This window comes from Phyllostomus discolor, chromosome 5, assembly GCF_004126475.2.
Source record: "Phyllostomus discolor isolate MPI-MPIP mPhyDis1 chromosome 5, mPhyDis1.pri.v3, whole genome shotgun sequence".
Taxonomy (NCBI): Eukaryota; Metazoa; Chordata; class Mammalia; order Chiroptera; family Phyllostomidae; genus Phyllostomus; species Phyllostomus discolor.
The window spans coordinates 150,653,180-150,665,846 of record NC_040907.2 but is presented as its reverse complement, the minus strand read 5'-3'; the positions used below and the strand labels follow the sequence as shown (position 1 = coordinate 150,665,846).

Here is a 12,667-nt window from a genome sequence, read left to right as displayed (position 1 = left end):
AGAATGTACGCAATTAAATCACTGGTTTGTGGAGGAGTGGAGAAAAGAGGGAATCAGAGACATTTGAATTTGGAGTTTGAACCCTGGCCTCACACTTATTAGTTATTTTGTATGAGTTACTTAACTCTCTAAGTCTCAGTTTTCTCATCTATAAAATGGGAATAATCACCTTTTTAAATTGATTAAATAAGAATCATGATAAGTATGTAAAGAATTTAGCATAGTGCTTAGTACATAAAAAGCAATCAACAAATGATAGATTTTTTTTTATCACTGCTGAGGTTATCATTGATGTTGTTTTTGTTTTTTTGTGCTTAAAGTAACCAGCAGAGAGAGTGTGGGTTTTCACAAGAGGTCACTGGCTACGTTACATAGTAACCAATATTTCATAATCATTCTGAAGAAGGCTAGGGAAATAAAATGGAGTCACTGTACTCAAACTGCTAAATTACTAAAAATCAAGTCAGTTGAGGCATGAGGAAATTATTCTAGTCTTGTTTCAACTAGCCTGGAAACTTAAACTTTTGAACTTTACAGTCCTGCATCAATGCCTGGGGGACATCTTAAACATTTATTTTACCAAATAAACCATTCAACAAAGGTCCATACAGATGATTCAATTACCCCTTTCAGTTACAAGACATACATTTCCCTTTACTACCCAAACATCAAATAATTAAGTAATACTTGCCTCTTGTGTGCTGGGGGCCATAGCCACAGAGATAATCTCCTGGTATTACTCATCTTATTTAGCTCCTGAGCTTCAAGTTGTGGTCAAGGAGAGCTCCAGGATTTAGAGTTCTCCCCTGAATTCTGAGTTTTCTCTATGTAAAACCTTCAGAATTTGTTTCTGAATCCACCTCTTAGAACTTGACTTTCCTTTTATTGCAAAGAGTATCAATACATTATTTAAGTGCATTACATGGACTAAGTCATGTAACCAGCATTACAGTTCCTATGATGTTGGAAACTAAGTAAAGTAACTTGCCTATCGTCATGAAGTAGATAAGTGGCACAGCTGGATCCAAATCCAGGCAGACTAGCTCCATGCTTGTAACACTGTATTGCTTCTTATTAAATACCTCTATGAAGCATTTCTTGTGTTTACCCTCTTTCTTTCCATCTGTACTGATGCCACATTGCAGGATGTCTTAGCTACATTATTACTATGGCTTCTGAGTTTGTTTTTCTTCTTCCAATTTCTCTCTGATTATCTCTGGGTATGACTGCCATATTCACTTTATTAAAACACCAGTTTCATTGTGTCACTGTTTTGATCAAGATACTGCATTTTTACTGTTGTAAAATATACATATTATCATTTTAACCATTCATAAGTGTACAATTCAGTAACATTAAATACATTCACAATTCTGTGAATGTATCACCACTATCTCTACCCAAAACTTTTTCATCATCCCAACAAAAACTCTGTACCCATTAACAAATACCTCCCTCTTCGTCTAGATCCTGGTAACCTCTATTCTAATTTCTGTGACTCTGAATTTTTCTATCCAAGAAACTACATTTTGCACACCACATCTTCCTTCTAATTCTCCTGGTCTTCCCATAATTTGATAATATATTAACCTTATTCATTTTTTCTAATATTCTCCAACCTAATAAAATCTATTTTCTTGACACTCTATTCTCTCAACTACTATAATTATAACTCTAGTCATTACCATACAGTTTATCATGTTTAACATTGAGTGTTAGAGCCAGACCAAACCTCGTAGGTCTGCTAGTCCAATCTCATTTTACAGGCTAGAAAGCTTAATAGCTTGCTTGAAGCCACACACAGTTGGTGGCAGAGATGGGATTTGAACACAGAATCCAAGCCTTATAAAAACTATTTAAAACTACCATTTATTGAGCATTCACAATGTCTCAGACACAGTACTGGGCATTTGACATTGTATTCTCAAACAAGTCCTGGGCAGCGTTTGTCACCATCATCATTCTAATTTTCTATCCTACAGATGAGGAAAAATCCCAGTTCAGAGAGGCAATTTCTTTCTTCATGCGTTTGCTTTCTCTCAATAATTAAATACAGTCGGATTTTTCCACGTGCATAAATCTTTCCATCTCCACACCTAGGCAGTAAGTCCCATGAGGGAAGTGATCATGCCTTTTCTAGCCTAGCAGAACCTTATCATGCTGCATTCCCATTGTTCAGTAAATCAACAAATGGATAAACTGATTGGTGTGCGTGTATTTGAGAGGGTTTGCTTCAGTTTAGGGATCTGTGTCATGGCAATGACAACACATCCCTACAGTGAATGTAAAATTGTTTCGATATCACAATGCCGGCACAAGGTTGATACTAATTAAACTGCAAGTGCCCGCTCCAGCGCCATACAATTTACAAAGCTGCCCTTCAAGGTTCTGTCCTTAAACTCCGCAGCCGGACCATGCACAGCTGTAGAGATCGGAGCGGAATCTGAGCCACTGGAGTTGTTGGTCACTGCTTCACTGTTGCGTCTGACGCAGGTTTTGTTTTGTTCTGTTTGGGGTTGACGTTTCGGCTTTACTACCACCGGCTGGGAGAGGCCTGAGTGCTCTATCAGGATTGCCACTGGTGGGATCGAGGGCTCAGCCCCATCTCTCCATCGGATATTCAGCCAGGAGCTCTAGAGACCCTGAGCCCCGCACAAAGATGGTGCTTAGCCCGGGCTGAGCCAATGGGAAGTGGCGTTGCTCCTGGTTGCCTAGGTAACAACCAATGGGCAGCGGGAATTGTGCCCAGTGTCGCTGCCAAGGATGGCGGCGTTAAGTGGGGCAGGAGCTGGTGGAGGTGGTGGAGAGGCAGGTGACCTGGACTAGCCCGACGGATCTAAGGTCCCGGGCGCTGGAACCCCTCGCCAGGGCGTGACGGTCATCTCAAAAGACGGAGCCCAGGTTGTTTGGTGGTACTAGTGGAAGGGGGGCCGGAAGGGTGTGGCCAGTGAGGAAGGGGCTGAGGAGCCCAGCCCGAGATAACGGGCTGGGGACCCTGGCTCCAAGACCGACTCGCTGACGGGAGGGTGGCTACCTGGGATCCCAAACTCGGGTCTCTCATCGCCAGCGCTACGGGCTGAGGCCTGGGAGAGCAGGCGGTACCCGAGTTAGTGAGCAGGGTGGGTGGGGATGGCAGAACTGTGCGAGCAGAAAGTCCCGCCCGGGCGGGAGAGCGTACTCGGGTAGAGAGCAGGAACAGTTGTGGAAGGCAAGAACGGGTGACTGAAGGAAAGGGGAGGTCGACAAGGAATTGCTGCCTTTTGCCACCTAGGGCTTTGTTTGCTTTGGGCCCACCTCTCTGTCGCTGCGGTGGAGAGTCGTCCCACACCTAAAGGTTTAGGGAAATTGGGTGCCCTGGTTAGTTGATGGTAGTAGCATCCCTGTAATCTAGAATGTCCAAACTGCTTTGGTATCCGCAGGAGTAATTGGGCTATATTGGAACCCGGACCAGGCATTTTCCTTAACCGTGAAATGGATTAGTATCCTGGCAGTCCCCATCACCCCCAAGTCGTCTTTTTATTTTTATTGTTTTACCTTCTTACTTGGGTCAGGATTTTCTTCCTAGGTTCTTCAATCTAACTATCCCACAGGCGTCCTAAGACTTTTAACTAGTAGCAATACATTTGTTTACTTTTCTAGTAGAAGGGAGACTTACCGAAAAAAAAAAAAAAGACATAATAAAAAGTAATTTCAAGCCCATTTAAAACACTTTTAAAAGAACGTTTGAATTTTTGTTCTAGGTTTCATCTTTGTTCATCAAAGCTTTCATTTTCTTTAGGATTCTAAAAGCCTAAGAACTGCTTTTTTTTTTTTTTTTAGACTTTAAAAGATTTTATTTATTTATTTTTAGAGAGAGGGAAGGGGACGGAGAAAAGAGAGGAAGAGAAACATCAGTGTGTGGTTGACTCTCATGTGGCCCCTGCTGGGGCCTGACCCCCAACCCAGGCATGTGCCCTGATTGGGAATTGAACCTGCAACTCTTTGGTTTGCAGCCTGCACTCAGTCCACTGAGCTACACCAGCCAGGGCAGAACTGCTTTCTTTATAACTGAAGAAATTTTGACAAGACTTAGGGGAGGATAGCTTAGGAGAGGGGCAGTGTTGAAGGTATATGTGGGTAATTGAGGTTGCTGCCTCCCAACAATGTTCCTAAACTGAAAATTTATTCCTTTTCATGTTAGTTTTTTTTTAATTCTCTGGCTTTGGACACAAGTTACTATGAATGCATAAATATTTTTTAAACAAGCTTGAGTTCTAAAATTAAAAAAGACAAACAGAATGGAAATAACAATTATTCCTGTCTCTTCTATTTGGAAATGTCTGGGTCAGATGAAAAGAAACATAGCAAGGATATAGTCTGTTGTGCAGACCAGCGGCGTATTAGTTTACAGGGACAAAGTAGTTATTTCCTTTTAGGTGAAAGTTTGAATTGATTCTTTGCAACCCATCCAACAAGAGAGCAGAAAGGGGAGGTATCTGTTTAGAAGAAGCATGAATTATCTTGACTTTGTGACTAGATTCCATATGTATAGCTGAAATCTAAACTGGTAGGCCATCTATTCTCTTTAGAAAGATTTTTTGAGTAACTGATAAAAATACTGATTTGCATTCTTTAAGTAAGTATTGGGTGTTCAGTCTTCATTAGCACTGACTGTACTTTATAAAACTAGATTTGTCACAGTGACCATGGTAACTGGCGAAATTTTTTTCTGGGTCATTGGCTGTGCAGCTGAGTATTACTTAGCATAGCTATTTACAGAAGTCATAAATGAAAATCCTGATACTGTCCCTAGCAGTGACAATATCAATTATTTGGATATAGGTAAAGCTTCTAGTCAAACGTGTTTAACCGTGGCCTTAGCTCCATAGAGTTGATGTGTAGTGTCTTTAATAAGCACTTCTGACTATGTTCTTGGGAATGGATTTTATTTTGACAAGCAAGTATTGAACAGGGTTTGTTGTATCTCCCTAGATGAAAACAAGGAGTGGAAATTTGTAGTACAGTGTGTACTTTTGAAAACAGATGGCAGAGGGTGGTGGCAGGGTTAGGTCAAGGGTTGATGTTCTCTTTCTTTCCGGGACCTTCTCCCTCTGAGACAAGGTGGGATGCCACTATTTGGGAGTCTCATCCAGCCTTGAGAAGAAGTAAACCAGAGGCTGTCCCCCCCACACCCCCCTGTAGTCAGTCTGACTCTTCAGATTGCACTGCAGTGACTCCTTCCAAAGTTCTGGGTGAGGACAAGTTAGCTGCTGCCTGACACTGAAAGGAAATGCCCTTCTGTATAAATAAGGATTTTGTGTTTATGTTTTGGAATGGTTGTTTAGTCGTGAGATTTAGTAGAAGATACAGCCTTTCAGATTCTTACTTGTTTTGAAGGAAGGAGATAGTTCAGATTTGTACCATAAGCTGACTTTTAGTACCTTGACTTAATTTGTTCCAGGGGAGCTGAAGACGACCTCTAGCTATCACAGAGCCTCTCCAGCCTGGAAAGAGTTTTCCCCAGCAGTTTTTATGGAAAACGGTTTCTCTTCCTCTCATTAATGTTGTATTTGCACCATCTGATGCCAGGCTGACGATAAGAGGATTGTGCACCTGAAATTGGATGCAGACCTTGTGGAGCATTGATGGAACAGAGGTGGCATCACCGCTCTGAGAGAATAGCCTCAGAGGTGTTTGAGGGGCTTTAAGGCAAAAGAAGATGATCCTTTCCCCAGGCTGCCTTCTGTATGTGAGAGATGAAGTTTCTGAGTAACTAGACAAGTGAGAAAGTCCCTGATGGACCTGTGGGATGGACTCCCAAACATCTCTAGGAGCGCCCCCACAGAGCTGGCCTTCATTACGGGGGTGGGAATGAATGTTCCTCCATGTTTGGGTGAAACCGCAGGGGTCTCAGAACTTGTACATCCTCTTGGCTGTAGAACCCATCTGTCCTCATGGCTGGGATGAAACTAGAGCTCTGAGACACAGCCAGTGCCTGGAAGACATGACTGGGCCCTGCTCTACTCAGGCCAGGCTGATTTCACGTCAGACCGTGTCTGGGCATGCGGCATCAATGTCAGAAATTATCATGACATAGGCCAAAATTAAAATATCCCATAGGGTATTGATAAAGAACAGATGGGTGGCGACTGTAGTTTGTGTTTTCTCTACCTAGTATTGACCTCATGAGTCAACATTGCTGACTTTTTTTTTAAATGCTATTCCAATTATGGGGGTAGCATTTTTTTACTGAGACTTTAGAGAAATGTCCATTATAATAAGGGTATGAGTTGATGTGTCTCTTTGAAGAGGAAAAGAACAACATTTAAAGGACTGGGCTAGATGATGTTCTAGGTACTTTCATGTATGTTACTTCATTTAATGCCAGCTCTGTGTAGTAGGTATATATCGTCTCCACTTAATAGAGGAGGTTTATATAGACTGAAATTTAGAAACACTTAAATAAGTTGCCCGAGGTTACACAGTGAGCCAGGCTCTGAACCTGGGTCTCAGTGCTACCGAGGTCCACAGCAGCACCGTATTACGGTAGGAGGCAGCACAGGATAGGATAGTGTGGAAGAATGTGGACCCGAGAGCCAGCTGCCGGGGCTCTGATACTAGCTTACACATGTTAGCTGCATGACCTTAGTTAACTTACCCTTGCTTCAACTCAGTTTCCTCATCTGTAAAGTGGAAATAATAATAATAGTGCCCACATCATCAAGTTGTGAAATAAAATTAGATAATGTATTTTAAAAATAATTATGGTACACACTAAATACTCACTAAACGTTAGTTGCTGTTATGAAGATGTTTCAGATAGCTTTTCTGGGGCTAGCTCTGTTGATTGTAAAGTGTTGTGTTGGCTGACGAGGAGTATATAACTCAGCACTGTCTACCACCACCATTTAGAGAAAACAATGTATATCTTGTTTTAATTGAATGTTTAAGTGTCATTTTTTAAAAGATTTTATTTATTTTTAGGGAAGGGGGAAGAGAGGGAGAGAAACTTCAATGTGTGCTCTCCTCTTGAACACCCCCAACGGGGGGCCTAGCTGGCAATCCAGGCATGTGCCCTGACTGGGACTTGAACCAGTGACCCTTTGGTTTGCAGGTCAGTGCTCAATCCACTGAGCCACACCAGCCAGGCTAAAGCATCATTTTTGTATAAAATATGCCAGATCCCTCTTGTACTGTCTAATCCATTCTTTCTAAGCTCATCTTGATTTTCCATAATGGACACATCAATACCAGACTTAACAGTGTGTGTGGTTTGGGCTTCTCTGGGACGTGAAGGAGAAGGAAGCTAGCTGGTGGCACCAGGCCCACAGGGATTTTTTAAAAAATTCTCCTCCAGGTTTAGCCTCTGAGTTCTGAATAAGAGGTACTCTTTCCATATATTGGAGTAGGAGTCCACAAGCTTTCAAGTGTGCAAGGATCTAATGATGTGCTTGTTAACACTGCAGACTCCCAGGCTCTAACTGCACAGAATCTGATTCAGTAGGTCTGAGTGTGGGCCTAGGACTATGCATTGTCACAGTCACTTGAGAAGACATTGTATCATTTTGATCTGGAAAAGTAGCAAGGGGGAGTAAAAATGACCTAGGGGATTTAAAAAAGGAAATAGGGATTGCATTTTTTAAATATATAAAATGATTCTGTTTATCTCTCTTTATATTTAATGATTTTGTGGGTGTCTTAAATCCCTTTTTATAGTATATCTTTGAATACACACATTCTTTCACCACTCATCTGAAGCCGTACCTCGTCAGTCTTCAAAACTACTGAGTGGCAGTGGTGCTTCTTTTCCCCTATGATCTACCTGTCATCGTCATCCCCCCTGCTCCCTTTACCCTGCTACCCCTCTAGCTCAGATCTCAGGATCCCATATCTGGGAGTATTAGTTCACTTTTGCTGGGTAATCCATCACCCGAAAACACAGTGGCTTAAAACAGCCACCATTTCTTTAGTCTGTGAGTCTGTGAGCTAGTAATTTGGGGCTGGGCTCAGAAGGGCAACTCTGGTCCTGCCCGAGCTCACCAGGGCATCTGTAGTGAGCTCCGCCAGCTGCTGAGCTGGGGCAGCTGTGCCACGTGGCCTCTCCTCCTCCGGCAGACTGGCCTGGGCATGTGCACGTGGGCACAGCACAGCTCCACGTGCAGCAGGAGGGCAGCCCAGTGTACGTACGAGTGCTTGTCTAACCTCTGCTGCATCACCTTTGCTGACGCCCCATTAGTTACATAACCCAGCCAGGTCCAGGGGGTGGCGGAGTAAACAAATTGCCTCCTAACAGGAGGATGTGCCACGACACAGTGCAAAGGCATGAATGGGGGGAGAATAATTTTTGCCGATCTTCACAACCTGCTGAATTGTCACATCAGCCTTGCAAGCTTCTCTGGCTGTAGGTTTTTGCTGCTCCAACCCATTCTGCTTCCTGCTGCCAATTTCATTCTCCTTAAACTTTGCTTTCATCATATCACATCCCTGTTCACCCCCCTGAAGCTCTCTCTTTACTCACCTTATCAGCTATAAACTCTTCTGCTTAGCTGTCAAAGGTCTCATGCTTGCCTGACCCTAAAGTAGAGGGCATAGTACCTGGGGGAAAAGAGCCAGCAGGGCCGGGGAGGCCAGGGCACCAGTTCCAGCTTGGCCACTGACTAGCTTTTCACTTTCCGGGCTTCTGTTTCTCTGTCTATAATAAGAGGGAGTTTGGATTGAATCTGAGAGGTTCTTTTCAGACTTAAGATTTAGACTGAGTGTACCTAGACAAATTTATTCCCTATTACTCCATAAATATCCCTTCCACTCCAGGCAGACGCAGCTTCTTATGTTCCTCCCACACATCTCGTGTTTACGTTGCTCTTTGCGCCTTCATCCCTGTGTCTTCTCAGCCTGGGATTGCCCCTGCCTCAGCACTGCTGGTTTTAAGCCCAGCCAGCTTGGCACTTGACTATTAGTCGTGCCAACTAGATTATAAACTCACTGAAGGAAGAGACCGCATTTTACACTGTGGCTAAGTGTATAGTAGGTGTCAAGCAAATGTTTGTAGATTGACCCTAAATTTCCATCTCAGGTCATAGAAAACTGAAAGGGCTGAAAGTGTTAAAGACAAGTAGGAGGATAAGACTGCTTGGGCAGAGGTGGTGATGGTGATGGTGTTGGTTGGAGAGGTGGGTAGTTTTGTTAAATGTCCTCAAGGTAGCACGCACGTAACTGAGCTGGACGCCTTTAGAATGTATCTACAGAGCTGCTCCGCAGGCCTGTCCTCCAGCCATCCCGTGACGCTGGTTCTCCTCTGCTTGTGTCCTGCAGTTTTCATCCTTCTGTACGCTGTCGCCATGACCCTGACAAAAGGTTCCTTCACCTACTCCAGTGGGGAGGAATATCGTGGCGAGTGGAAGGAGGGTGAGAGGACCCCGGGGGGTGCCCAGTGATGAACACTTCATTTGGCTGAAGGACAGATAAGCCAGCTTGATTCATCTTCAGGTCTAACTCCAAGATTTAATCTGATAGTGCCTTTCCTTTATTTAATGTTAGCAGTATAAGTAAAGGAATTAAAAAATACTGTTGTTAATCCAACCTCCAGAAGTAAGTTAAATCTTTGTACTTCTTTTTTTTTAGATTTATGTATTTATTTATTTTTAGAGAGAGTGGGGGAGGGAGGGGGAGAGAGAGAGAGAGAGAAACAGAAACATCAATGTGTGGTTGCCTCTCACGTGCCCTTTATTGGGGACTTGACTTGGCCCGCGACCCAGGCATGTGCCCTGACAGGGAATCAAACCAACAACCCTTTGGTTCTCAGGCCAGCACTCAATCCACTGAGCCACACCAGCCAGGGCAAATGTGCTTCTAAATTGTGTTTTAACCCTTTTATCCTTGAGTGATAGCATTTGGGAATTGTTTTTCTGAATGCTAATGTATCTGCAGAATAAAATGAATTTAGTGTCCAGAAATCAGGAAATACAGAATTTATCGCAATGACTTGATTCCAATGAGCCTTAGGAACTTAAGGAAATTAGGCCAGACACTCAAAAGCAAGTGACATCCGTTGCCTTGAATTTCCTGTGGCAGTTCATTACATTTAGAAGTATCTATTCTTTGGAACAGTTACATTTTTTTCAGAGCCTGAGACTATACAGGAATTAGCTTAATGATGTTCAATTTGGAAACAGTCAGGCTACTTAAAAGTCCCGTGGGTCCAGTCCTAGCAAGCCAGGAACTACCCCAAAGAGACTCGACTCTACAGCTGTGCCAACGAAGAATAAGAACACCTCACGCTGTTCCCAGGCATGTGCAGCTGAAGAGTCCTGAGCCTTGAGAGGAGAGACTGCAGATGGGAGGGGACCTTGCCTTTGTACATCTCCAGCCTTTCCTTCTGCCTCCCCAACCCCTGCTGTCCCCTCTAATATGACCTTCAGAGGAGAGACCTCCTGAGGCTCTCTGCTGGGGAGGGTCTGTCCACCAAAGAACTGCCTCTGCTCTGCTGGAGGAGCATCACTGCCCCCCCGCACCTTGCTGTTTTCTGGTCAGTTCCCTGGGTTAGCTCAGCTCTGCTCACTAACAGAGCTCAAGCCAGCGTCCCAGTGAGGCTGGTGGGTTTGCACAGGAGCTGCACGGTGCTAAGACGTGTGCTTTCATTCTTCTCAGAGTAGCAGTGTGGTTAAGTGTGGAGGGCTGTGAGGTCAGGCTGCCCGCTGTGTTTGCCTTCCTGCTCTACCGCTTAATTGCTCTGAGATCTTAAGTAGGTTGTTTAGCTTCATTTTGCCTTGGTTTCCACATCTGTTAAATGGGAGTTATCATAGTACCGTGCTTTCCTCATAAGGCTGCCACGAGGGTTAAATAAGATGATAAATATAAAGTGCTTAGGAGAATGCCTGGCACATGATAAAAAGCACTATGTGCTATTTTAAAGTACGGTCCTGTCCTTCATACTGGAGACCTGCTCCAAATCTGAGGGTTGGGCCTTGGGGTGGGAAGGTCGCAGGAGCCAGGCTGCTACTCTGGGTATTAGTCCCCTGCCCTGACAATATCATCACTTCTCGTCTTTCCTTTGTGGGGGGTGGTGGAAGGCAAGGGGTGTCGGACAGTGAGCGAGGACCCTGAAGCTGCCCCACTCCAGCTGAAACCTGTCCTTCTCTTCGCTCAGGCCGCAGACATGGCTTTGGTCAACTGATATTTGCAGACGGCGGCACCTACCTGGGTCATTTTGAGAATGGGCTCTTCAATGGCTTCGGGGTGCTGACCTTCTCAGATGGCTCAAGGTGGGTACTGGGGCACTCTTTTCTCAGCCTTCAACTAGGGAGATTCTGATCCAAAAATGATCGTGATAGATCTCCGGTCAAACCAGAGCTTGTCCCAGGCCCTCTGAAAACAGGCAAGGGTTAAGCGTTAGTTTTTTGTTGGTTATTTTATAAATAGATCTAAAATTTGAAGTGGCAAGCGATGAGTGAGCTTCTACTCCACCGCTGCTCTGTTACCTCCTTGAGGTTAGGGCCTCGCATCATACACGCCCTCTGACCTCTGCTGGTTGGGCGTGGGGCGGGTGGGGCTCTGAGATATGGCCAGCTTTGCTCCTTGGCATTAGAAAATAACTCGAATTGGTAGCTGCTCAACTCAGTTATCCGTGACAGCTCGTACTCCCCTAAAGGCTAACGTCTTGTGTCTCTGCAGGTATGAGGGGGAGTTTGCCCAGGGCAAGTTCAATGGCGTCGGAGTGTTCATTCGACATGACAACATGACCTTTGAGGGCGAATTTAAAAATGGCAGAGTAGATGGTTTTGGTAAGTTGCAGCCCAGCAGGACGGGAGACTCAGGCGAGTGTGGTATGGGTGGAAGTACACCTTGTTAGCTTTAGTCCTTCTACGGATGCCCAGCAATCCACAGTGACGGTGCCCTTTGGCTGCCCAGTCACTGACCTTACAGAGTACTCCTGACGGGGGCTGCGAGGTTTTCTCTTCCTCAGCCTCTAACCGCCAAGCTGATCTTTCTGCGTCACTGATGCCACTGTCACTCCCGTATGCCCTCTCCGCCCCTCAAAGGCCTGCTGACTTTCCCCGACGGGTCCCACGGAATACCCCGCAACGAAGGCCTGTTTGAGAACAACAAGCTGCTGCGGCGGGAGAAGTGCTCCGCGGTCGTTCAGCGGGCGCAGAGCGCCTCCAAGTCAGCCAGGAATCTCACCGCCTGACGGGCGGGCGCCGTGCACCAGCTGACAAGGGTTGGGTGGAGCCGCAGCCCTGTCATTCCCTCGAGGTGAACGGATGAACCCGATGTGAGAGGAGCTGGGATGACTTTGGAGCAGAAGCCGCGTGCTGTGCCCCGCACCCGCCAGCCAGGGACGGGACCGCAGAGGAGTTCTGAGGACTCAGGCCCCGGGCCCTGCGGCGGCGGCGGCGGCGGCGGCGGCGGCGGCGGCGGCGGTGCCAGGTCCGTCTCTCCCTCGTCTCACTTGTTGGTGTTCCCTGTCCCGCAATGACACCCTGGGTTGCCCAGCGCAGACCTGCCGCTGCCTTCTACTCCCTTCTCTGCCAAGTGATGCAGAATCTCTCCATTCTGCTGATATTTGGGGCAGACGATCCTAGCCCCAGACTAGGGCCAGGGCTTTGGGCTGCCCTGGAGAAATACAGAAAAAGGTAGGGACTGCGTAGACAGTGCAGCCATCCTGTGAGAGTCCAGACCGGAGCTTTTC

General features: G+C 45.6%; 1 protein-coding gene across 4 annotated transcripts; it reads left to right on the top strand.

Annotated features, from left to right (window-relative positions):
* Positions 1 to 2,752: 2,752 nt before the first annotated feature.
* MORN4 (MORN repeat containing 4) lies at positions 2,753 to 12,367 on the top strand. 4 transcript variants are annotated; one of them, XM_036027111.1, is made up of 6 exons: positions 2,753 to 2,901; positions 9,053 to 9,149; positions 9,292 to 9,384; positions 11,126 to 11,240; positions 11,650 to 11,759; positions 12,018 to 12,367. In XM_036027111.1, exons 3-6 carry the CDS (start codon positions 9,318 to 9,320, stop codon positions 12,164 to 12,166), a joined length of 441 nt encoding a protein of 146 aa, XP_035883004.1. In that variant the 5' UTR covers positions 2,753 to 2,901; positions 9,053 to 9,149; positions 9,292 to 9,317; the 3' UTR covers positions 12,167 to 12,367. The 4 variants fall into 4 exon arrangements, with proteins under 4 accessions (XP_035883004.1, XP_028368677.1, XP_035883007.1 ...); XM_028512876.2 differs by lacking the exon at positions 9,053 to 9,149; XM_036027112.1 differs by lacking the exons at positions 2,753 to 2,901; positions 9,053 to 9,149 and adding an exon at positions 5,073 to 5,242.
* Positions 12,368 to 12,667: the final 300 nt, after the last annotated feature.